The following is a 26355-nucleotide window of genomic DNA, read 5'->3' on the forward strand; positions in this document are numbered from 1 at the left end:
TATGTCTACTAAATATATGTCTATATTATCATGCTTTTAATATGTGCGAGATCATGACCATTCTGTCCAGCCCAGTTAGCTCCCTAGAATTATATATGAATCAGGCTGCTCAGCGTCCGACATATAAGCAGGACTGGCCCAATAAAAAAATGCATCGTTCACCCATTTCTAACGACAGAGCAATGGCAGGACTGCGGACCACAGCTCCTTCTGCTTGTCGATCCTCAGGATACTTGAAGCAACCCAGACAGCCTAATCGCCTGAGTACGCAGTACCGACTCTGATTCTTCCAGCAAAAACTCAAGTGACAAGGAACGCAATCCTATGCTAAGACTCGAGACTCACGATGTCCCCTAGAAGTGTTTCTCGAATGCTACGTATGCACCTGGAATTTCAGCTAATGACCATCGAAAGCGCGGCACGAGATCGAAACGCAACTAAAAGACACCTATATTCATGAGGAGGAGAGTTGTACCCGAAGAATCTGCCTGCAGAGCTCCCAATGACTTCACAATCGCATAGAATTCACAGTGCACAGACCGGGATACGGTCGGGTATCTATGAGACATGCGCCCCTGGAGGAATGATTATTCCTAGTAGTACTGTAGCCTGTGTGGGCAATCATATTACACAATTGCCCGTCGTTCGAAGTGTCTAGGTGAGAATGGAACACCAAGGAGAATTATGCCTATTTATGTGGAAAGAGACTGTAATCTGCCGCGGAGTACAGAAGTCAAGGCCAAAGTCGAAAGGCAATGGTTATGGGATTGGGACTGGTGATCGTCATGAATCGAGTTCGCTTCTTTGGGTGGGGGTTTAGTAGGGGAAAATATCGAGGCATGTATCGTCGGGATGATCAACCTCGTAGGAGGAATGCACTCATTGCTCAAAAGTCGACACCTGGAGGCTGGATATATCCAGATGGGTACTTGACTGATATCCTGACCAGTCACCTTGCTCGAAATTGCGCAAATAACGGTGTATGACCATTATTTTTCGGCATCTTTCAGGATGACTAGGGCATTCCTATATTATTCCCATTTCCTCGAAGTATAAAGAAGTATCTAGTTCCTTTGCGTCTGCGACTCATCGTTCTTCCATGGTTCTTCACCTCATATTTTTGTACCTTGTTGACTTCTATAGCATCAACTCTTCCCAGTCCACTGGAAGTCGATACCAGCTGCTGGTCATCAGCCTCTTCTTTGACCTCCTATCGACTTGGATTCTACAATAATCGACTCTATGATTGTCATAACAGCCCCACCAGCTGCTGAAACTCCCGGTCATACTCCGTATACATTGGGATCATATATCCCAGGAGGGCCGGGACCTAGCGATTTGCATTGGGCAATGTGCACAGCCAGCGCATGACATTCAGGATCCTTCAGTGCCTCCAATATCAAATGATGCCATGATACTCAAAACGAGACTGATAGAAAGCACCCTATCCAGGAACAACCCTGAGTGATCAAGACTCGGTGTCACAAGTTCAAACAACCTTGACAAAATGTCTATCTCCCACTTGCTACGGAGTATCTACTCCATATCAGGTGCTAAAATACAGTAGCTTCCAACCCCACTTACCCGAGATTGGCAGCAACGGGATCAATATGGACCCTTCTGATGAAGTCAAAACTCTAAAAAGAAGAGTGGACTTGACAGGAGATGAATTTAACGTGGAGATTTACTTCCTCCTAAGATCGGTTCTCATTCCAGAGCATATCGCTTTCATCTAACAGTTTCAACTTTCAGGAGCAGATGATGTTGCCCTGGAGTCTCTGGACTGCCGGAAGAGGAACAGCGGCATTCCACATGATGTGCTTACTTAATCAGCCCAGTTGCATCGGTCGTTGCTTGTTCTTGCTGCTTCTCTTCTGCCGTTTTGTTCGACCCCCTTTTGCCGACTAACTGACTGGCCTCTCTTTCGTTGCTGCTGCTGGTAAAATAACTTACTGGAAGACTACCTTACCCCCAGTACCCGTATGTACCTCTTTTGTCTGGTTTCAATATTATTATTATCCCTTCCATCTCTCTTATCTTTGGACTGCTACTGCTGAACACTCCTCTTGCGCCCGTTCCATTCCTGTCTTCCCACGCCTCCACTTTGTCTGCCTTTTCAAGCGCCCCCCCTTTCCCCTCATCGAAATACAGGAAGGCATTTCATTAAAATAAAATAAAATTACGGCTCTCCTGTGCACTGCTTTACTCGGATCTGGTACGTTCGATACTTATACGGTTATACCACCTACCCACTTGTCTTATGCCATTGGATTGTGCCTCCTTTGTCCAGAACACACTTCACATCTGTCGCCACGCACTACTAGCGATCCCAATCCGGCCATTCTTCGGGACCAGTCACACACGTTGCGATCCCCATCCTGTGGTGCTCATAGTTCCGGCGCTTGTTTGGCTTATTATTTCGTCTTATTGATCAAAGTCATCATTGCTCTTGTATTATGTTGTTGTTACCGTTTTTTATTTATCCTGGTGTGAAAGCTTAGCTGCGTCTTTACTTACACTGACGGTTGAGCCTCTCTTCGACAGCTCCATCTCTGTTTTTCTGCCTTTGCGCTCCGGCGCCTGGAGTCCCGTGACTTCCCATCCTCCTCCTTGCAATCTCTCAAGCCTCTCGACCGCTGCTATTTCGGGACCGGTGTAATCGTACGCTTGCGAGTCGGCATCTAAGTTATCCAGCCTTGTCGGTATGTACAAAACTTTTGCCCTATTTTATGCCATCAGTTCCGATCCGGTTCCACGTCTTCATTACTTGCAGCTCTTGCGTCGAAAGTTTCCGATGGTCGGTTCTGTGTGGTCGTTGCTTCTCAGTGCTCGTGTCGCAGAGTCAAGCGCGACTCACCACAAGCCCCGACGCGTCTGGAGCCACCTCCTTGCCCTTTCTGTGATGAACTTGTCAATAGTCCTCATCTGTTCCATCATTGATTTTCCATGACGATTTTGTCGCAAACCGACAGTTGCTTATTAATGATGACCAAACCTGTTTTGTGCGTGTGTCACATTCGCTGACGATCATCGCCTTGCAGATGGGTTGGTAAGACCACACGACATGAATGCCTGGCTAGCCGACGCCTCGAACCTCCAGAGCCATGACAATGGTGCCTTTAATCAAACGACAATAGATCCATCTACGGCATTTCTCCATGCATCTCCCACGCCGCCAGACCCCAATCAGTTCCAGCGCATGTTCAATGGAGTACCGCGAAATGCTTCCCCCGGATTCCACAACCCTAATCAGGTGATTCCGTCTAAGAGATCACGACCGGAGGATGGTCTCTCAATGTCACCCAGGCAAGCGCCTGGTGGGCTTTCTATATCGCGATCTCAGACGCCTCACCAAGTGCCTTTCCCCGGTTACCAGGGGCCTGCGAATGGCGCACAGCAATTCCCTTCCCATGCCGCCCCGTACCAACATCTCCAGCAAGGAACTCCGACCAATGTGACCCAGTCCCCCATCATGCAAGACTTTGACCAGCATGGTGTGCAGAGACTGGGAACGGCGTCTCCCAGCCCATTTTCACCCGCTGGCCATCATGTCGGCCCTCATATGTCCCCGTCGCAGTCGGATCATTCAAGTAGAGTCAACACGCCGCAGAACACCTCATTTATTCCAGGTCAACCTTTCCCTCAGGGGATGGGCCCGCAATTTTCACCCGCTCCCACGATGACTTCTGCTGGTGTACAAGCGCCGATGCAAGCGAACTTTAGCAGTATGCCACAATATCAGCAGGCGATGGCCGCTCAACAGCAGCGACTGCACGCGTTGCAGATGCAGAGCCAAGGCCGTTCTATGAACATGAATCCTGCCATGGCAGGACGCCCTGTGGCAGCGGGAATGAACGCGATGGCAAATCCTCAGCAAATGGCGGCCATCAGGCAAATGCAACAAAATATGGCGAAACCACCCAATCCTGAAGGTTTTATGAGGTCGCTGCAGAAATTCATGATGTCACGCAGTCTGCCTTTGGACCCGAATCCCATCGTTTGTGGTCGCCCTATCAATCTGGTCCAGCTCTACGCGACGGTCATGAAGCTGGGTGGGTCAAAGAAGATAAGCGCTGCAAACATGTGGCCTGTAATAGCCCAGCAGCTTCAATTCCCTCCGATGCAGTTTCCTATGGCTGTACAGGAGATCCGGGAGCACTATCAAAGGAACCTCGCTGCGTACGAGCAAGCTTTCCTCAGCACGCAACAGAAGCAATTTGCAGATCAAATGCAGCAAAACTCACTGCCGCGACAACCAAGCGATCCCTCGGCTCTCCAGTTTCAGTCCCCAACAGTCAAACAGGGCCAAGGGTTCGAAGTACCTCAGCAAGTTGGACATGCCTCTTCTAGTAGCATGTCGGTAGCAAACAATGCGCAGCAAAACATTCCAAATGGCTTCGCGACCCCGACACAAGTCAAAGCGTCGAACAAACAACAACAACAGCATCGACTAAGCGTATCCCGCCAGTCTCAGCCTCCAGCAACCCCGCAGGATTCTACAGGTCAGTTACCAAACCAGTCCCCTGCGCAGTCAACAAAACCTCCTGAGGCGATCCCGGGAAAGTCCGCTAAGACATTGGAGCAACCCTCTGATCAACCTTTGAAACATCCGATACAAGATCCTTTCAAACCAATGGTTTTGCCGGAGAGCAACTTGCACGGTCCTATAGCTTTGGATGAAATGTACCAGCTTGGGGATGAAATAACTAGGTTGAAGCCAAACGTGCCTTCCTTTGCCGAGCTTGGTGTTATTGACATTCACGCGCTCACCATGAGCATCAAATCTGGTATTCATGCGGAGATGCGGCTGGCGTTGGATACTCTTGTATCCCTCTCTTGTGAACCAGCCATCCAAATCTCGCTCGATAATTGCGAAGATCTGATTGATAGCTTGATCGAGTGTGCCGAGGACCAAGCTGACCTGCTTGCTGAACATGCCGTGGAGGTTTCGGATGTGATGTTGCTGCCCTCGTACGAGGAGATAACTCGTGGATGCCAGTCAGAATGGACTTCGCTTGCCGATGTTCCTGAGTTTGGAAGCCTTGAATATGAGCTCGATCGGGCTGTTGACAGACTCATATGCATCACCACAATATTGCGAAATCTTTCCTTTACCGAGTCGAACTTTGGGTTACTGTCAACTGCCCCCGTTGTACAGTTCATATCAACCATTATCCGATACCTAGGGACTCGAAACATGCTTCTTCGAACCCATCAGAACACATTGGACTTCATGAAGGACGCTGTCATTTATTTAAGCAATTTGGCGCATGTGATTCAGTTACCAAGCAAAGAGGAGGCCGTTTGTCTATTGCACTTCCTTTTGTCTTTTGCTCCATTTCCGGCCCCAACGTTGGGTCCAGACGGCATCATGTTTACATCGTACAACGCCTCGATTCACAAATACACACCCACCGCAGTCGACAGCTTAGCTAAGCTTCTGGCTAGAGATGATCCCAACCGGACGTTCTTCAAAGCAATATTCTCCGGTGATGGTGCGCCCGGTTCACAGCATGAATTGCTGACCCGTGCTTTTGGATTAGCTATTTGTCCAGTCCCCGATCAACTGCGAAAACACCTGGCCATAGCGGACGCCCGCAAGGTATTCCTCATGCAGGGATTATTGGCAGCCGACATTCTTTCTTCGTTTGCTGATGGTACCTTGGCCAAACAATGGCTTGAATCAATCGATGGGTTCGCTATACATCTTCTGCGGCTCTCATGTTTGCTGAGCACTGAACGTGTCCCTCCCCCTAATACCAATTCCCGCCAGTCCCATGCTGCCCGAGGCCAGGCGGAGGCGGAGGCCTCCGCGTATAGTTCTATCATCAATCGAGGTTTAACGATCCTGTGTCGACTAGCAGAGAAGTCAAAACTCGCTGATAATAGTTCCGCGCGGCAGTTTCCGTCTGGAATCATCCCGAAAAAAGAGAGCTTACTCGGTGCATTGTTGATGCCCAATGTTGATCCAGGTGTTGTTCGGCAGCTGATCTCTTATGCTCGTTTAGCTGAGTGAAATGAGTTTAAACCCTAATGCAATCCTCCTCCGCTTCCTCCTTCAACCTCCCTTTTTTTGGATATTCAAGCGAACGCAGCGGCCTTGCCATCTTACAATGCCAGTTTGTTCATTTTCGTCATGTCTTCTTCTGATCTCAATGAAGACTCACTCCTACCTGTTCCATGACTTTGTTGTGTCTGTTCGGCGCCGGTGGGAGAAACATTGTGGGGCGTGATTGTGTGTATCATTTTGTCTATCACTGTAAAATACCCTCGGGCAAAAGAATCATTCATGATGTCTATATGGGTAAATACACCATCCTTGTCATCATCTCGAATCATTCCTTCTCCATTTGTAATGACCTACGTTGGCCTGGTCCTCTCCGCTTTCTATAAGGGAGGCCACAAGCGTCTCAGCAAGAAATTCAACTGGTCATCATGTCTAAAATGGAAATGAAATGACCCTGTAGGATGTATCAAGAGCCTCGTCTGTGTTTTGAACGGATACTAGATGTTGAAACTGCTTTTACGTGTCACCATTGATTATTTCCAGATGCACAGGTCTTTTCGTCTGATTTGACTGGATCATTGGACATGCACGGAGTTTGAATAGTACAGAATAGCCACACGACCGAGAAATGGCGGAGATGAGATCAGATGCGGAGAGGATAGAAAGAGGACAACAACCCCAGAGTACAGCAGAAGTCAGAGCCCTCAAAGACAGCAATGAAACACCCGCAACACGGACACCAGCAAGAGAATAGTACAATGCAAATAGGGACATGAAACGATATACCGATCAAATGACGATCCAGGAAAAGTGAAACGCGGTAAACAAGTAGACCGTTCATGTAACCATCAAAGATTCAGTTCCTGTTCATCTTGCATTTCTCAGTGGCTCCTTCCCTTCGCATGACAACATTTCCACTTCCCTTCTTCGGTCCTTTCGGTAGTGCTTTTGAAGCTGCAGCCTGAAATAGGTATTTTCCGTGGGATATGTAAATGGGTAGTCGATTATCGAGTAGATGATGGTGATAGATATGGTGTACGGAGAGGCAAACGTTCACGCGGAAAGAGCTGATACATCACTTCTTAAAAGTTACGCTCCAGAAGGAACTTTTGAATCTCAGGCTTCCGCCAACCCTACGTTGTGGTATCAATTAGCAATTGGATGATAGAGGAGAAAGAAAGCACTGGACCGTGCGAGGTCTATCCACTGGCATACCTTGACAATAATGTGGCCATTGAGACGGTTGATAGTGACGTCCGGGCTTTTGGGCGAGCGAGGATCGCCGCTTTCAAGACCGAGATACCGTGCAAGGTCGCTCCTCAATGCTTCGAGATCACCTTCCGTCTTCTGAATCTTGGTCTGCTGCTTGGTACCACCGGCTTTTGTGACAAGGTATACGGGGAGCTGGTTTGATGCTGTGCGACGAATGAAATAGGGGAGGTTTGTGAGTTGTAGATTTGCACCAGGAGGAGGAACGGCTCCTGGTGTTGCGGAAGTGCTTTCTTTCAGAGTCTGGGATTGCCGTTTGAGCTGAACCAGGAATGTCCGAGACTGATGGGCGGAAGGCTTTGAATTGAGGCGTTGAGCTGATCTCAATGAGTGAACTTAAGTGACACGAATCAGTACGATCACGTCCAATCTGATTCCCACACCTGCTTGCCTGTTTCTGTCCATATTTCTGCTATGGCTCGCTTATGGATAGAAAGGCAGGGAATGGGCGGATTTGATGGAGACTTACGAGATGAGATCGATCTAGAATGTGAAGATAATGTGGAGAAAGAGCTACATGTCCTCGATGAAGCGATCAACTGTGAAGCATTGAGGTAGAGGGGAGCTGCGGTCGACTGCTTGCGAACAGCCGAGCAGACCGGCAGAGACTGCAGAAAAGATGCCATCGGCTCTGGTGATGAAAAAAGGGCCTGCAATGGATGAAACTATGGCAATCCCGACGAGCGGATGTGATGATGAGCCCCGACCACAAATGGGTTCTATCACAGGGGAGTGAAGGCGATGGATGATCGAAGAGGTCCTACAGAAATAATGTCAAGCATCATCCTACAACATGCGATTTCTTGCTTTCTGCGCGGAGACCTGCTGCTAGTCTCAAAGCGGGCTAGCGCGACCACCAGCCCTCCCGCCCACATTTTCGCCAGCGCAAAGAAACCGCCGCACACTTACTTTGGCACGGGACGAAAGAAGAGAGAGAGACTTCAACACAGTCCTCGCTGCTGTTCCTCCACTCCATATACCCCCGCCCTTTCCTCTCTTTCTGCTGTCATTCTACACCAACATGGCGGCCAACGTTCCTCCTTCCGCTGAGACTCTTCTCAGTGGTGCCGCGGCCCACCCTCCCAAGACCGCTGAAGAAATCGCCAACCAATACAACCTGCTTCCCAAGTTGATCCCCTATCTCGATCGTCACCTCGTTTTTCCTCTGCTCGAATTCAGTTCGGGCCAAGATGATGAGAAGGAGGTTGTCCGTGCGAAGTATGAGCTTTTGAAACACACGAACATGACCGACTATGTTGCCAATCTCTGGAAGGAAATCAACGACTCCGACAACATTCCTGATGAGTTTGTGAAGAAGAGGGAGGAGGTTCTCGCCAAGTTGCAACAGTACGAGGATGAGAGCGCCAAGATCACTCAGCTGCTGCAGGATGAGAGCGTCGTGGCCAACCTGCGAAGCGACAAGGTCGCCAACTTGAAATTCCTCGAGGAACAGCACGGAGTGACCGTTGAAATGGTCAACAGCCTTTACGACTACGGCCGATTCCAGTACAGCTGCGGCAGCTACGGTAATGCGGCAGAACTTTTGTATCAGTTCCGTGTTCTTTCGACGGATAACGACAAGGTCGCCTCGGCTACATGGGGTAAGTTCGCTTCGGAGATCCTCACCACCAGCTGGGAGGCTGCGATGGAGGAAGTCCAGAAGGTCAAAGATTCGATCGAGACCCGTCTATTCAACAACCCTCTGGGTCAGCTCCAGAACCGCTCCTGGCTGATTCACTGGTCCCTTTTCCCCTTCTTCAACCACGATCCCGCTCGCGATGTCCTGATCGATCTCTTCTTCTCCCCCGCCTACATCAACACCATCCAGACCAACTGCCCCTGGATTCTGCGATACCTTGCCGCGGCAGTTATCACCAACCGTAACCGCGCACACAAGAGCAGCAGTGTATACCAGAAGCAATTGAAGGACTTGATCCGTGTTGTGCGCCAGGAGGGTTATGAGTACAACGACCCTATCACCGACTTCGTCAAGGCTCTCTACGTTGATTTCGATTTCGAAGAGGCTCAGAAGAAGCTGGGTGAGGCTGAGGATGTGCTCCGGAGTGACTTCTTCCTTGTTTCCACCGCCGATGCCTTCGTCGAGGCTGCCCGACACCTGATCTCCGAGAGCTACTGCAAGATCCACCAGCGGATTGATATCAAGTATGTAACAGCATTGTAAAGTGGGATGACAAGGCGATGGAAAACTGACATTGGAAACTAGGGATCTTTCCACCCGTCTCGGCCTGAACCAGGATGAGGGCGAGAAGTGGATTGTCAACCTGATCCGCGACACACGTGTTGATGCCAAGATCGACTACAAGGAGGGCACCGTGATCATGAACCACCCTCCCCAGTCCGTGTACCAGCAGGTCATCGAGAAGACCAAGGGTGCTTTCTTCCGGACACAAGTGCTGAGGTTCGTCAGCTTATTGTATCCACAAGACTGACAGTTACTAATGTTTATTCTCTCACAGCGCGGCTGTTGCGAAATAAAGTCAATAATTCGATTTACGCCCCGAAAACAAAATTCATCCTTTTTCCTTCCTCCGAATGGTTCTCTTCATGATAAAAATTCCCACGGTCTGTGGGTTTCTTGTGTGGTGGGACCAAGCAGAGTGGCATCAGGCTGGCGTTCAGGTGGTCCACTTTTCATGTTCTCCGTAATTCCTCCTCCCTATTTTATGTTGTTAGTTTCAGATATCTCCCTTGGGCCTCCTGCTTGACTCTCTTTTTGTTTCTGTGATGATGAGAAAAGAAAACGAGTGGCCGTTGATTGAGTATTTGACATTTCTACGGGTCTAGAAGCGAGGGAAGAACCAAAAGGGAAGCGAGCTCGCGTCCGTGTTCCGGGACTCTAGCATTCTACTTTGGAGCCGGGCGAATGACCGATTGTAACGATTGATGAGAGTCATATTGTTTCACACGGTCTCAGAGCTTTGTGCTATGCTGATTGATCCATTGATATATGCTGTTACGAATGGTCTATAGAGAGATGAGTGAAATTCAGTATCAACCTTCCGGTTACCTCAAGTCATTCATGTATTTCATTCATTGCCTATGGCCTTATCAGCTGGCTTGACGCCTCTGGTGACGATGACGGTGAAAAATGAGACGAGCATATCAAGAGGGGTGTCTCGTGCACTTGTAGAAAGGAAGAGGCCATTAGAGAAGCTCTCTAGGACGCAGGAAGCCGATCCACATCAAAGCCAAAGCAACCCGGAAAACGAATCGTAGTCGAGGCCAGTCGTTAATATGGCCCGTTTCAAATCTAGAGATTGGTTCGAACGAAAGACGGATTCGACGTAATGTTTGCAACGAAAATGCCGGTCTTGATACGATGAAGCTCAACCAGAAATGCATAGAACGAAATAGGTGAAAAATGGACCGGCACGCTCGACTGGGGTATATGGTGAAAAGCACAAGCCAGGAGACAGATAAATGAAAACGCTTAAAGACATCACTGGCTCTAAATCGACGAAAGTCTATTGTGGATCGAATGACTCGGAATCATTGTCCACGCCGCCCTCCGTACTCGACGGGCTGCCTGCGAGGACCCGAGGTGCGCACCGGTACTATCTCGTTGATGTAAGGCTCTGACTCCCTGCAGGAATTGGGTGCAAGGGTATCTCCTGTCATTCGAAGGGACTCCTGCCGTTCGTACTCCCGCGACATGATGGCCAGATCGTTGATTTGTTCCTGTGCAATCCTGTTAGCTACAGGGCAGTAGGAAAGCAATGCCAGAAGGGAGAAGATACCCGAGTCAAAGGCACGCCATTGATGAGATAGCCCTCGCGCCCCTGTTTGTATCAAGTTCGCGAGTTAGGTAGACTCTTCCATTTATGACGTTCTCCGACTAAATCATCCTTTACCTGGTAAGTATAGGGTCTAACAGTTGCCGACGGTCCAAGGAAATACTGGATATGGCCCAGCACAATATGCCTTGAGAGACCATAGCCTGGTAGCCAATATTGCTGGACCTGTGACATTTTCGTAGGAGTTTGACGTTCTAGATTCGACGCTTGGAAGTATATGAGCTGGATTGGATACTCGCGTAGGATGGCTGTTTAGGAAAGGTGATGATGGCACCGAACAGGTACATGAATGGACGACGTGTGTATATATAGCCCTAGACCGACTTTACTCATGTAAGGGATAACGATGAGATAAATACGAAGATCGTCTGCATGAGTTCGAATGAATTGATTGAAGTCCGAGATGCTCAGCTGCAATACAATCCTACTCGCTAGTGAAGCTGATCAGCATTCCCATTTACAACCATTATAGAATCTTCCAGACGAGATCACACTTACTGTAGTCCAGAACCTCAAAGGAGTATCCGTCACGAGCAGAGTGACATGACGGCTGAAAAGCCAATTTGGCTCGCTGCTCTCGTCGGATCCCGGAAGAACCGCCTCACTCTTTGAGAGGACGAGATTCCACCCCTTTTCGCACCGGTAAAACAAAAGTGAGGCTTGACTTTGACGAAGACTAATACCGTTCGCAAATCGAAGCCAGCTGCACCCATGCCATGCGCTCCGAGCCCGCTGCGCCCAGGATCTTATTCCTTAATCGTGCGTCTCAATTCAAGATCCTTGGACTAGATTGCGGTGAACATGCGGCACCAAATTGGTCTGTTAGGATGCTGTCGTGGCTCCATGGGCTGCCATCCTAGGATAAGTCCAGGTAGTAGAATATTTATTATAACACATTCCGAAACCTTCTTCCAACTTTCCCCAGCTCAATGGGGGCGCTTAGGATTCCGAGATCAGAGATCGCAGTAAACAGAGGGGTCCCCACTGATAATCGTTGTAAGATCCGAGAGGAATTATGCGCAGTGGATTCGTTGTACGCAGACCTGAGGGAATTCCATGCTCGACCCATTCTTCTATCTGGAAAAGAACCAGTGCATGTTAGACAAATCAAAACAGCAGTTGAATTTTAGGAGGAACTTCACTCTCTCGACTGACACCGACAGTAGGTAACTAAGGTATAGACATGCCGAGTGCAAGAACGCGTGGACCAGTTGACAACAACTATATGATCCAGAACCGAAAGGGAGAACACTGCGTTGTATGCACAAGGCCGATTCAGGAAGCGATGCTTGACTTCTTCCATGCAGTCTTCCCCGCAACTCATATTTATCGGTGGCTCCATCTTGAAAACGGACTTCCTAGGTTTCGTTCTCAAGAAGAATCTGCAGAAACTATCCGAGACCCTTCAGCAACAAAACAGAAGGATGATTTTGAATTCGGTGAATTCTCGTCCGGAAGTCCATCTCTTCACCCGCCGATGCCTAAGCGCTCATCGATGCAATGAATCCAACAAGGGTCTGCCCCTGCGGCCTATGAAACAGTCTGAAGCAGAAGGTTACAAGTCTTTCCGCTTGGCCTAAGTCATCTCCACCCAGCTAGGTACATGAGAAGAGCCCGTCGGCTGATTTTGTTTGGCTATTTCTTGGATAGATGCAGCCATTAACCCACCAATGTGTGCCGGAGAGCAACCAGCCAACCATTGCATACTGTGGCTGTTGGGACGCATGGTCGACGACGACTTTATTCGGACCAGTTCGAGGATGCCACACTATCACAGTGCCATTGCTGCTTCTAGACTTGCCTCTTACTGATACCGTGTGTTTTGGTGCTTCATCAGGGGCTTAGCATGAACCTCGGACATATCCAGCTTGACAGCCAAGGCAGCTATCTGTCTAAAAATGTCTTGCCAGTCTTGCCGTCCAATCGTGGCTTGTACCGAGGGTAACCTTTGAATACGATTTCCACTTCAACCAAATGAAGAGAGCGGTTGCCTCTTTCGAGGAGCTAAGCGAAGAAAGCGAATCCATTGAGCTTTTTTCAAGCCATGTAAGCCCAAGGCGGATTGGAGTCATTCAATCCTAAACGAGGCGCTATTCTCACTTGCTTTGGCGACTTCGAGACCTTAATCCTCAAGCACTCCAACGAGGAATCACCGAACTGCCTGGTACTACCTGGAACAAGGCCCATATATGCTTCAGGCACCGAGAACGATCCTGCTTTGGAGATCTCTCGCAACTGGGGCTACCGAGTGCCCTAGTTGAGCGATACCGAAGGATCCGGCCTCGTTTGAACATCAAGGCTGGAATTACTGACCACCTTGCGCTGTTCACGTATCAAGGCGAACTGGAGTACTCCAGCCGGCAAAGACATTCTGTCCTTCTAATTCATATCCAAATTGGTCGGAGTGTCGATACTACACAGCCTATCACTCGCCTCACTCAACTGGAATAAGCAATTCACATTGCACCCAACGACATCGATTTTTTTGTGACAGCACCTGCTGATCTGTTGAGCTTCATCACGTCCACACGCTACTTGATTGACTGGGCTAACTTTCTTCATCAAACTAATGGCAACTCACACCTATAGAACAGCACATCACCTCAAGAGACTTTCATCTAAGTGACTTAAGTCCTGCACCAATTCAATGGCTTTTCAAGTTGATACGAAGCGAGATTAAGGCGTGCAATCGTCAAAGCAACAGGATTCACTCGACTCCAAGCATGCTTGATATTCAATGGATTTAGAACCACGTAATGCCTGCGCCTGACTTTGAGCAATTTGACGCGGCAACCACTGGAATAGAAGGGCTGTTTAGATTTGGTGTGTGTTAGGAAGTCGGGCTCTTGTTCCGAGCTGCCGAGTTATTCGTCTTCAGGGAAATCTCGAACAGCATCAATAGGGCTTCAAGTGGAGACAAGAGCTTGCTCGAGGGGCTGAGATACTTCGTGACAGTATGTGAAATGAAGGGTACCCCTCGCCGATCTTTCGGAAACAGTCAAAGTGAGGCGCTGTGGCAAATCTCTCAAAAGAAGCCAGCGGGTACACCGATGCGTGTAGACAGAGACGAGAGAAAATGAAAAGAGAGAGCAGAAACTTTCTACAGTCAGTCATTCGAGTCAGGATCAGTAACTGAATACTAGTCTGAACCTGAGCATAGAAAGTAGCATGATCTCAAATCATTATTGTCTATTCATTTCATAACTCGTCCCAACTATATTCTTAAGGATTTCATATGGATGCAACATGTTTAGGGTAGTCTATTGGGGAGGAACGTAAGGGTGCACAAGCATCTCGCTGAACCTGCAGAGCATGTTAGTCATTGTTTTTAGCCAGCATGGGATTGGGGACTGACTTTTCCAGCTTCTCCTTTCCTCTAACTTCCTCAACCAGCAATGGCATCCGGACAACATTGAAATCTTCGTAAAGCTCCTCGATTTGCTCAAGGTACTTCTTCTGCATCTTCCTGCGAGCATTGCATTGCTCGCACCCACTTCCTTCCTTGGGGAACAGGAGCTGGTTGACCACGATGGCATGGGTATCGATACCGTAGCTTGTGAGTTCCTGGATCATACGCTCGGTCTCGTACAGCGACAGGAATTCGGCGATGCAGACACACACAAAGGTGGTCATGTCGGGGTTCTTGAACTGCGTATTCACCTCGCTAATAGTCTCCCGCAGAGACTCCATCTTCTGGAGAAGCTCGTCGATGTTCTGTCCGCCTGGAAGGCCGCCGCGAGCACCGAGGATCGAGTTGAGCATTGGTCCGAATTGAGATGATAGCTGAGAGAGCTTCGCGAGGGCCTTCTCAAGGACGGTAGGGAACTGGAGGAAACGGAGGGTGTGGCCGGTTGGTGCAGTGTCGAAGACAATAACCTCATAAGACAGAGACTTGACTTGCTTCAAGACTTCGGCGAAGGACATGGCTTCGTCGACACCGGGGATCTACAGAAATCGATCATCAGCATGGACATACACTCCCAGTAATGTCAAAGGCCGCACATACGCTGAAAGCCAGATCCTGCATCATGTTACCCATTCCCAGCCCGGCCATAGGATCATCGCCCTGCGACTCACCACTGGCGAGGAGATCCTGGATGCTGCCGTTCGGATCAATCTCCATAGCGCTAAGGTTGGAGTATCCATCGACCAGCCTGGCCTCCTTTCCAAACTTCTGCCCGAATGCATCGCTCAGGTTGTGTGCGGGGTCGGTGGAGATGAGCAGGACGGATTTGCGGACTTTCGCGAGCTGGATTGCGAGCGAGCATGATGTCGTTGTCTTCCCGACACCTCCTTTACCACCAACGAAGATCCATCGCAAGGTCTTTTGGTTGAGAATGGACTGGAGCGTTGGCTCCATGAGATCGTCGCTTTGCACGACTGCGGTCGAAGACATTTTGAGGGATTCGGAAGTTGAGAATCTGGCAAGCAGAAATCTATTGCAACTTAATGCAGTGAGCGGATGCTCAAATCCTTTGGAAAGGGGTAGTCTGCTTGTTCGGTGAGCAGTGACGGGGGATGAATTAACACGTATTTGTCTCCCCGCAGAGGCCAAAACTTTTGATTGTGGTGTGTCGAAGCTTCCGAAAATTGGGCTCGAAAGAGACTGAGTTACAAGAACCTGGCTTAACTTGTATCGACAGACAAGTAAACAAATACAGAAAAAGGAGACTATTTACAATTGTCAAAGCACGGTCAAACGAAACGTCAGTCGTAGAATCATCTGGACGCTCCAGCCATCGTGGCGGGGCACGTGCGGGAGCTTTCTGCCTGAGGCCTCGACATCTATGCAATTGATGATCTCAACTTTACTCGAGGAGATCAATTGAATCGACACAATTGACCTAGTGCCATCTTGATCTATGAGCCCATTGAAACGGCCCTCGGAGTCCAGGAGCCAGGGTTATGTAGCCAAAACACATAATTCGAACAAGGAACAGAATCTCAACGCCCCACTGAAGGTATACTCCGTACAGCTGTCGGTGCTCTCCGATGCATGGGAAGCGGAGATAGAAAAGAGCCCCTGTGCCAACAAATGGTCATTTGAGAGAAAAATTCCTCACGATTGCATCTCCGAACCTATTCTACATCTACTTGATGGACCTTGGAAACCGACAGACCCAGTCAACAGACCAATTGGTTAAAGCCAGCGACCGTCTTGCCCTCTACCAGAAACAGCTTCTTCAAGCCTCCGGTCCATCACCACAAACCACATCTTCCAGCTGCAGTATCTCAACCGCCGCACAGGCAGCTAGCCCAATGTCTCGCGATCCCATCACCTGTCATGTCCTGAACACCCTGACGGGTACCCCCGCCGCAAACCTCCCGGTAACGCTGACCTTCCTCGGGAGCAGCAATGGCAACAACAACAACACCAGCCAAAGCCCCATCACATTCAGCGCAACGACGGACGCAGATGGCCGTGTAAAGAACTGGACTCCCACTGCAGCAACGACTACGACGGTCCCCGGGGTGCTTTCATCGCTCCCGACTGCGGATAGCAAGACGAACTGGGCAGTGCGTTTTGAGGTTGGGCCCTGGTATGAAGCGCAGGGGATCGAGAGTTTCTGGCCGGAGGTGGAGGTGAAGTTTACGGTGAAGGGACGTGGACGGGAGGGAGAGGAGGGTTGGCGCCACTACCATGTGCCGGTGCTGCTGGGGCCCTGGAATTATTCTACTTATCGGGGTTCTTAAAAATGAGGCCGTTGATGGTTTGATAGTGATGAAGACAAGGTGTGGGATAAGGCAGGTCTTATCAGTTAGTTCCTCTTTTTTTGAATTGTGGAGCGCGCATAGTGACGTATCTGGAGAAGCCCTAGAAGGGTGAACTGACACTTATGACGGGGTAAATGCTGCTATTAAATATTTGCAACAAGCTGGAATTGACAAGTAGATGAACTAGATTTAGGAAATGAATCATCACATCCATGATATAAAACAAATGTGCAGTGATAATGCTTAAATTAGAACCAGTGGTCTGGTCGAGTTGTCAACATCTGCGTTGCTTCGTGAGGCTGCTCCTCCATCCGATCGCCAACTTAGCTACTCATTTGGAGCAGTTCTCGAGCATACAAACAATGCAAGGACTCAGAGCTGTTGTTCAACCTACTACAACTCAAAAGTCAACGGACCATGGATCTGAAAGGAAAGTAGATGGACATTGGAATGACAGGCAAATGCGATCCAGAAGAGATAATAGTCGATGGCTGTTACACGAAGTCAAGATGAGACTCATCAACATCAAACAAGTAATCCAAGATACAGACTGGCTGTACGGAGTAGCTAGCGATGCAGCCCCAACTCCAAACCAGTATTTTCCGAATGTCTTGAGATCCATCAAGAGATCGTCAGTCAGATGGTTGGAATAGAGTATATGTTCGTACTTCCCCTCATCCCCTGGTAGCGATATCCTGTCCACTGATTTGCAAGATTATATGGGTAGCGTGGCCACTGGCCACACTGAGCAATTACCCCATCCGCATCAACACCTGTGATGCCACAGCCCACAACAGGATTTGTGGACTGAAATACCTTGTCTGGAGTGAGAATCAGGCTAATCACAACATGAATCATGCCAGGGGACCTGGTAGGCCAGATTTGATGCATTGGCTCCGTATCTAAGACAGGGGCATGCAGTCCCGTTGCCAGATGCCTCCTGCGCCAGTGCAAGGACTCATATCTGGCAAGCCTGGCCTAGATAATCGATGCAAGTAATCTAGCTTAATGAGCACCACCTTCACAAGTCCCCTCAGATAACGCACCTCTACCATTTGGTATAACTGTATAATATCTTAGTGAACATGTTCGTCACATCTTGCTTCAGACAGTCACTCAATGGTATCTAGCTACTAATGCTAGTGCATATGGGGATGCCTTGATGGGCAAGTTAGTCCTTGTGCTGTTGGAGGACGAATCCAAGTGGCAACTGGTGACTCGGCAGATTGGTTTCTATCGTCCAACCAGAAAGTCAGGAACTGAAGCACGTGATTCAGACCCACACAGCGACGGGGCCTCGGTCATTGCGTCATCGTTGAGATCCAATCAGCAGGAATAGAGTATGAAAGTCGAGACCCAACCTAATAATTATTGAAGGATTCTTGTTTGGCTGGATTCATGAATGTCACACCCATCTCTTGATCATTATTCAATCGGGATCGAATTGAATCGAAGCCCTGCAGAAAACATTCCATTCTCGATTGAGGCATGCGCATACTTCTAGTACCCTCGCCTGATAGACAAGACACCTTGGTCATGTCAATTCATTAGTACTCAACATCTCAGAATTTAGAATCCCCCAGATTGTGGTGTTACTACTTACTTCCAAGGTGACTACCTACGGAGTGCACACTAAGATGTCGTATGTACTTTGAAGAGTCAGGGTTGCAAAAATCCAGGTGGGGCTGGGAAGCTGGTCCATGAGTGGCTGGCTGCCAGTCTAGGTGGGCCCACTAGTCGCCCAGTGGCCACCCGGCTGGTCCGACATTCCCCCAAAGGAAAATTCCTGTCGTCGTCACCGTGATCTCATCCATGTTTTCCCTTGTCCCTCTCTTCTTCTGCCCCATGATTTTCTTTCTATGCTGCTTCTGGGCTCTTGTGTGCAGGTTCTGGCTCAATTGATTTTACACTTTTGAGGGACCTTTATCCCTAGATAGCCAGCAGGCATTCTTTAAACTTCCTCCATCAGTACTATTACTCAATCAGACAGGAGGAAAAAAAAAAAAAGAAGCAGTTTTGCTTATCAATTTTCCCCCCGGTAGGTATCCAACCACCGCGTCTGGCGTGGCTCCGACGGAATTTCGTCATTCATATTGGTCGAGAGATATTGCCGTGGAGTCCACAGCACCACCTGGAAGAAGGTAGGGGCGATGATTTTTTGGCTGCTACCATTACTGTTCAGTATTGATTTTCTTGTTATTCGTTTCCCATTGAATTTTTTTAGAAATTTTTTAGAATTTTTTAGAATTTTTTTTTTTTTTTATTTCCCTGCTATTTTATCAGTTTCTTCCTCTCTCCATCAGTGGCAGATAGAAAGGGAGAATCAGAGAGATCACATATTGAAACAAGGCAAAAGATAGAATAATCGAAACTCAAAACCACAATAAGCAGAAAGAAGGAGAAGAAGAAGAAGAAGTGATAACTGACTCAAAGTTGCAACCTGGCAGGACAACCACGGGTTTTTGTACGCATCCAGGGTTGCATGTCTCTGGCGTGACGGGGAACTATCTACCTTACCTATCCACATACTACTACTACCTGATACTCCGTAGAGACTAAGTAGTCGGATGCTGACTAGTCGATACGCTTAGCTCACCACCCTCGACCGCCTCCCCTCTTCTTCCATTCTTTCCCCCCCTAAAATACTCCTTGTTGAACCCGACTACGTCACAACTCTTCTTTCTCCCCTTGACACCTCGAAAAAGTCACATACACTACTAAGTACGTGCGCTTTGCCTTGGGTGTACTATACGTACAGCACCAGGGAACAGACGAGAAAAGAAGCAGAGACCAGAACAACGACAACGACAACGACAACGCGAGATATCAATAAATCTTTTTCTTCTTTCTCTCAAGAACTCTTCTTCTCTTACTCTATCTATCATTCTATTTGATCTTCTTTTCTAACTGGTTCGTCGCAAATTTGTTCTGCGTTCTCGCCACCACGTCCACTCGCTTGTTTCCCGTCTTTTTCCCTTCCCCTACTACTACTGCCTTATCCTTGGTCACTCTCGCGGCTCCCCTGCACTCGCCTAATATATTGTTTCCTCCTCCGGGTCTATGATGTCTGCTGCTGTCGCTTCGTCTGTGCCCGCAAACCTACCTCATAGTACAAACACTCGTAATTCATCACCAATGGACTCGAAAAGGAACGCGTTGGACGCCGAAGGTGAGTTGCATAGTCTGTGTTTTGTGTGTGTCATGGATATGAATTCTGGTACCTTTTACATAAAACCTTCTCTGTCTATCCTCTGGTCTTCCCCTCCTTTCTGAAGTCTTGACCCTTTCTGGTCTGGCAGTACGCCACTCTTCCCCAGACACTGCGATCTGTATCCTGCCGTCGGGATGACCTCACACTTGGCGTCATCGATGGAGGGGATTTTTCTTATCAGATTCCGACCCTGTCAACCACGCGATGGCACCCTTTACAACCTCACATCATGTTCGATTAAATCACTTTGTTGTCGCATCAACATTGCTCCAACCTTATTGCACTTCTACTGACCTGGGTTCTAATTGCGCATCTCAGACTCCAAGGCGCTTTCCGACACTAAGGACCAGAAGCCTGATGTCGACTCGCAAACCTCGCTGGCGCCTCCTCCGCGACCTGCCGTAACTACTGCCACAGATACTCCAGATTACTTCAACTCGGTTCACAACCCCTTCTCTCTGGAGCCCAATCCTTTCGAACAATCATTTGGAGGGGGTGGTTCCCAGAGCGAAACTCCAGGGAAGTCGTTACTACCCCCTGTAGCATCGCTCACGTCACCTGCTTTGCCTGGCACCAGTTCTTCTGGTGGCTATAATTGGTCCAATTCCTTGCGCTCCGGGCCATTGAGTCCTGCCATGCTTGCTGGGCCAGCTGGTGGTAATGATTATTTCGACAGCATTGGCCGAGGTTTCCCAACTCCCAACGAATCTTCTCTTCGCACCGGACTAACGCCAGGTGGTGGTGGTTCTATGTTTCCTGCCCCTAGTCCAAACTCCCAGGCGATCCTGCAGCAACTACAGAGTGGCGGCGCGACTCCCTCCACTATTGAATTCCATCGTACTGCCCTGAACGCTGCCAAAAAGAACGGCTTGAGTGGCCCCACTTCCAATCCCACAGCCGACCCAGAAGGAGTTCACAGTGTGAACATGGATATCAAGGGCAGTCAGCCTGCCAACGTGGACCCTTTCACGCATCACGATGCTGCAGATGCAGCCAACGGGTTGTTCATGTTGGCCAAGGGTGGACAGGCTAATCAATTCGTCTCCAACCCGTCGTCTGTCCCACCTCATACCATTCAGGGTAACAATCAATCGCGTGACGCAGACAGGCGTGGGTCTCAAAATATCAATGGCTCCGTAGCCAGCAGTAGAGAGATGAGCGGTGATGCATCTGATATGCAGGCAGAACAGACGAAGCCTTCCGCCAAAGGGAAAGCAAAGAAGAATACTGCTACGAAAGCAGGAAATACAGCCAACAATAGACGCAAAGCAGATGATACACTAGCCAAGGGTCCAAACAAGAAGGCCAAGACAAGCATGAGCTCCGGCAGCGTCGAGCCTCCCTCCGAAGCTGGCGACTCCGAGGATGAGGATGACATGAAGAAGAGATCTCAGACCGACACGAAGAAGATGACGGACGAAGAGAAGAGGAGAAATTTCTTGGAGAGGAATCGGTAAGCTCTTGACTGTTACAGGACTCCCAAGGCCAATAATGTTGATTTGATACTAACACGAATTGACTAGGGTCGCGGCTCTGAAATGTCGTCAGCGGAAGAAACAGTGGCTTGCCAATCTTCAGGCGAAAGTTGAGCTATTTACTACGGAGAATGACGCGCTTACTGCCACGGTTACGCAGCTCCGCGAGGAAATTGTCAACCTGAAGACCCTGTTGCTTGCTCACAAGGACTGTCCCGTTTCTCAAGCTCAGGGACTAGGACCTCTCATGATGAATGGAATGTCGACAGGATTCGACCCCCATCCCTACAATATTGCAAACAACATGGGTATGCCGCCAGGTGCACCTATCCCTACTCAGGGTATGCGACGATGATATGTGACTTCACCTGAGTTCATGATCCTTAATTGACGCCTGATCATGATTATGACATCTAAAATTCGATCTCTGCTCGCCAGTGTACAGGCCGCTTGGGTCTAGACGGAGGCACGGTGTTTCTCACTTCAGATTTTTCGCCCCTACGCGGGCTCTTACAATTCGACTTCTCGGCTGCGACTTTCCCGCGGACCTTATGGCATGGGCCGGTGTTTATGATGTGTACGAACTTCAAAATTGACGGGAAGAACCAGCTGGTGCGATGGACTTTGATTGCACCCTCGGAAGGTGCAAATTGGGCGCAAAGATTTTTGGCGGCTTGATTCCTTTCTTTCTCTTGTCTGTCTTCTTATCTCGAATCCTTCTTTCTTCAACCCCAAGCCTCGGGTTGCATTTGTGGATCTCAAGGCTCGGACTGTGTAGTATTTGTGTACTCTGGCCTTTCTTTTTTTTGTTCTCCACCGGGGACTCTTTTCGCTTGTTTCATGTTCATGGGGGCACTGGTGTTTTCTGCTATTGTTCTCAGCTCTAATGGGGCGGCGTTTGGCGGTTAGGTTTGTTCTTATGTCTTGATCACGTTTCTGCGTGTATGGCGTTCGTTTTAGGCATTGATGAATGAAACACAATTCAGGTTCATATAGCTTTCAGTTGGTAAGTGAAATCATCGTCATTGGTGTATAAACTCTCGAGAAGCATACACTGTGTCGCGAGTTATAAGTAGTAATAATGGTTTTTTCCTACAATGAATGCACTACCTTAGGCACCTAACCAAGTACTCCGTACCTTACTGACGTCCGCCGGTCTTGGCGTGCCCAAATCAATACAAATCAATCAAGCCAAACACGAACATCCCAGCCTGCATGTACCCTTTTGCTAGGGGGACCTGAAAGTTGTCAGTTTAAGTGGATGAGGTAATCTATCAGAGTACTTTCTCGACTCAATTAACAGGATGCACTGTGGCATTTCGGGAACTCTCATTGAAGTCGACATACTGATTAGCAAACTCCCCGCCTCTTCGCGTTTTCCACAATCCGCGTCACATACGATTGACTCGAGCAACACGATATTGAAAGATAGAAGCCCTCGAGAAAAGCTGGTAGATTGAAGACAGGCAACATTTCAAAAGGCAGATCCGCGAACGACGGCCCGGACAATGTCCTCGCGTCACCCCGCGCGCCCGCGTCGCATCGAAGATGCCCTTTCTCAACTCATCGATTCCCTCACTCCACCCATTTCCCTCTCAGAGATCGGCGATACCGTCTCCGAAGACGCAGACGAGCTACTCGCCGAAGCAGAAGAACGTCGACACCACGAGAATCTCGACCGTGCATGGCGCATCATCGACACATACACCAGCTCCGGAAATGACCCTGCCTCGCCAACTGGCGGCGCGGGCCTGGGCATCAATCGCAGAGGCAGCTTAGCAGGAGGGGAGAACATCAACAACGCGTCGGACCTCATCAAGCGGAAGCTCCTCCGGGAGAATGCGAGCCCCGATAAAGCTGTGCGGTTCTCAAACTTGTATTCGCGCTTGCTGACGCAGCCGGTTCTGTCGCAGAAATGGGCGATTCTGTACTTGCTGTATCGGCTGTCGGGCTCGGATCCCCAGGTCGAGATTGCGGATGACAATGGGAGGAGTCGGAGTCCGCTTCTGGATGCGGGGAATCTGCAGAATATGGTGTTGAAGGGCGGCCCTCAGAGAGTAAGGCATGGCCTGGGGCCAAAATTGGCGGGGGATTCGGACGAGGATGGCCCGGCTGTCAGTTCCTCTGCTTCGCAGGTTCCAGCTAAGATGGAGCGGAAAGCCTCCGTGCGGCGGCAGGAGTGGGAAAGAGAAAAGGACGTCGACCAGGAACACGGGTATGTCACAGCTGACAGAGTTAAAGGAGGTCGAATGGCTCGTGGCGCGCTCGATGCTGCACCTAGAGACAACCACCCTGTGGACGATCAGAGGGTATCGTTTCAAGCGCAGTCATTTTCGGAGGACCCCGAGAAGCGACCTCATGAGAGTGGACTTTTACGTGATTTACCCTACAACTTACAAGGATTGTCGTCTTCCAACTTGGAATTTTCGTCATCTTCCGTTCTAAAACTACCGCCGACTCTTCCCATACCCGTCTTGTCTCTCCTGAACACCTTGGCTGAGCCGTGCCTGTTATATAAAGGTCTGTCGAAATATGTGGAAGATTCTGGCGGCGGCTTGCTCACCCAGAGCTTGCGGGCTGCTCTTTCAAACGAGCTCCGTTCCTACCTGGGTCTTGTAGCAACCTTGGAAGGGGAAATTCGACGGGCGCTGGCCGCTAGCGGAGACCCCTATCAGTCCAAGGAATCGTCCAAAGGGCTGGTAACGTTGAAGCGTTGTGTAGTATGGACAAGAGATGCGACAATGGCGTTACGGTTGATGAGTTTGATAGTTGAGGAGGCTCGGAGTAAGTGTGATTCTTCCTCGACTGCGTTCGTAGTCTTCCATCGAGCTAACGGTACTATTAGACAAGAAAGGTGGTCAATTGATATCCTTGATTCATGGGTTCTCAACGTCTCATGGAGACCCTTTTGTTAATAGCTTTGCGGAAAAGCTGCTCTCACACGTTACACGCCCGTTCTACGATATGCTGCGGCTGTGGATCTATGATGGTGAGCTTTCAGATCCGTATCAGGAGTTTTTCGTTGTGGAACCGGAATTCAGACCCAGTACGGACCCACGACGGCTTGCGACCAGTGTCTGGGAAGACAAATACAAATTGGATGACGAGATGGTACCGTCAATCATCACGCAGGACTTTGCGAAGAAGGTCTTTCTTATCGGCAAATCATTGAACTTCATTAGATACGGATGCGGGGACTCTGGATGGGTTGAGGCCTACTCAAAAGAAGCGTCAAAAGAGTTGCACTATGGTGATACGGCTAGCCTCGAGGCATCGATCGATGAAGCCTACAAAACCACTATGGCGCGACTCATCTACCTCATGGACGAAAAGTTCAAGCTGTTCGACCACTTGCACGCGCTCAAGAAGTATCTGCTACTGGGTCAGGGCGACTTTATCGCCTTGCTCATGGAATCCTTGGCATCGAACCTCGATCGGCCTGCCAATTCGCAATATAGGCATACTCTCACCGCGCAGTTGGAGCATGCCATTCGTGCTTCCAACGCGCAATACGACCCGCCCGACGTTCTCCGCCGTTTGGATGCCCGTATGTTGGAACTCAGTCATGGCGAAATAGGATGGGACTGCTTTACTCTCGAATACAAGATAGATGCGCCTGTTGACGTTGTCATCACGCCCTGGGGCTCGACTCAATATCTGAAGGTGTTCAATTTCCTGTGGCGAGTTAAGCGCGTCGAATTTGCCCTGGGCAGCACTTGGCGGCGATGTATGACCGGCGCTCGCGGAGTTCTAGGAAGCGTCAACGACAAAGCCGGAGCTGACTGGAAGCGGGCAAGATGCGTCATCGCGGAAATGATTCATTTTGTTTGCCAGCTACAGTACTACATCCTCTTTGAGGTCATCGAGGCCAGTTGGGATCAATTGCAGGCGGCCATCTCCAAGCCAGGGTGTACGCTTGATGATTTGATTGAAGCACATACCAAATATCTCAATTCCATCACGCACAAGGGTCTGTTGGGCTCGTCATCCTCATCCCGCACCGCATCCGGCCACAAACAAGAAGAAGGCTTCTTGACCCAGCTCCATCAAATATTGAAGATCATGCTGGCGTACAAAGATGCCGTTGATGGGCTCTATTCATTCTCCGTCGCAGAGTTTACCCGAAGACAAGAGCTCAGTGCTAAAATAGAAACGCGAACTGCTCAGGGGCGCTGGGGCATTACTGAGCGCGATCTCCTAGCTTCCCGGCTCCCACAAGGGCATAAGAACTCCATATCATCACTGACCCCATCGCTGGCCCAATCTCCAACTGTAGGAGTCGCTGGCGATGGGTTCAATACCCCGTCATCTCTCGCCGGCCAAGAGCTTTCTGCAGACGACCACATGCTGGCATCACTTCGCACACGTCTGCGCGAGCTCTCTGCGGAGTTCCGCTCCAGGCTGAACGTGCTACTGGGTGACCTAGCCTACCAACCCGACGTCGATATGCGCTTCCTTGGAGTCGTCATGAACTTTAACGATGTCTATGAACCAGTCCGGAGAAGGAGGGCCGCAACGACCAGCTCCAAGGATAAGGAGCGGGCAAGGCGAAAGGCTGCAGCATCTACCGCACCTGGAGGCAATGGCGAGGCCGGCCCCCAAAGGGAAGGCAGAAGGGAAAGGAAGGACACCTCAGGAGCTGAGAATAGCGGTAATGGAAGTGGAACTGGACCATGATTTCACATCGAGCATTTTTGGGCACATGGGTTTAGATCTTGGAGTCGGACATTCGTCGGAGTCGGGGAATGGGCCTACATGATAACGCGAGATGAATATACGGTTTCATTATCATTGACTTTACTGAATGAAGATGTAAATATCACTCATATCACTGGTACAGAATAAAGCATCTTTCTCCATGCC

The 26355-nt window shown here is 49.4% G+C and overlaps 5 protein-coding genes across 5 annotated transcripts; 4 read left to right on the forward strand and 1 right to left on the reverse strand.

Annotated features, from left to right (window-relative positions):
* Positions 1-3064: 3064 nt before the first annotated feature.
* On the forward strand, positions 3065-6016 carry CDV56_109270 (putative ARID/BRIGHT domain protein (SWI1); the record flags this gene model as incomplete). The annotated part of the gene is made up of 1 exon (XM_026762889.1): positions 3065-6016. One exon carries the CDS (start codon positions 3065-3067, stop codon positions 6014-6016), a length of 2952 nt encoding a protein of 983 aa, XP_026618452.1.
* A 2281-nt stretch (positions 6017-8297) lies between these two features.
* Positions 8298-9772, forward strand: INT6 (eukaryotic translation initiation factor 3 subunit E; the record flags this gene model as incomplete). The annotated part of the gene is made up of 3 exons (XM_026762941.1): positions 8298-9439; positions 9501-9695; positions 9754-9772. The coding sequence occupies 3 exons, from the start codon at positions 8298-8300 to the stop codon at positions 9770-9772; spliced, it is 1356 nt and encodes a 451-aa protein (XP_026618453.1).
* A 4579-nt stretch (positions 9773-14351) lies between these two features.
* GET3 (ArsA family ATPase) lies at positions 14352-15487 on the reverse strand (the record flags this gene model as incomplete). The annotated part of the gene is made up of 3 exons (XM_026762980.1): positions 14352-14394; positions 14447-15036; positions 15098-15487. 3 exons carry the CDS (start codon positions 15485-15487, stop codon positions 14352-14354), a joined length of 1023 nt encoding a protein of 340 aa, XP_026618454.1.
* Positions 15488-19941: 4454 nt separating this feature from the next.
* atfA (bZIP transcription factor atfA) lies at positions 19942-22170 on the forward strand (the record flags this gene model as incomplete). The annotated part of the gene is made up of 4 exons (XM_026763019.1): positions 19942-19975; positions 20336-21470; positions 21541-21833; positions 21938-22170. The coding sequence occupies 4 exons, from the start codon at positions 19942-19944 to the stop codon at positions 22168-22170; spliced, it is 1695 nt and encodes a 564-aa protein (XP_026618455.1).
* Positions 22171-23000: 830 nt separating this feature from the next.
* CDV56_109422 (tubulin gamma complex associated family protein) lies at positions 23001-26169 on the forward strand (the record flags this gene model as incomplete). The annotated part of the gene is made up of 2 exons (XM_026763041.1): positions 23001-24276; positions 24338-26169. 2 exons carry the CDS (start codon positions 23001-23003, stop codon positions 26167-26169), a joined length of 3108 nt encoding a protein of 1035 aa, XP_026618456.1.
* Between the last annotated feature and the right edge of the window lie 186 nt (positions 26170-26355).

The sequence above is a fragment of the Aspergillus thermomutatus genome (genome assembly GCF_002237265.1).
Source record: "Aspergillus thermomutatus strain HMR AF 39 chromosome Unknown NODE_8, whole genome shotgun sequence".
NCBI lineage: Eukaryota > Fungi > Ascomycota > Eurotiomycetes > Eurotiales > Aspergillaceae > Aspergillus > Aspergillus thermomutatus.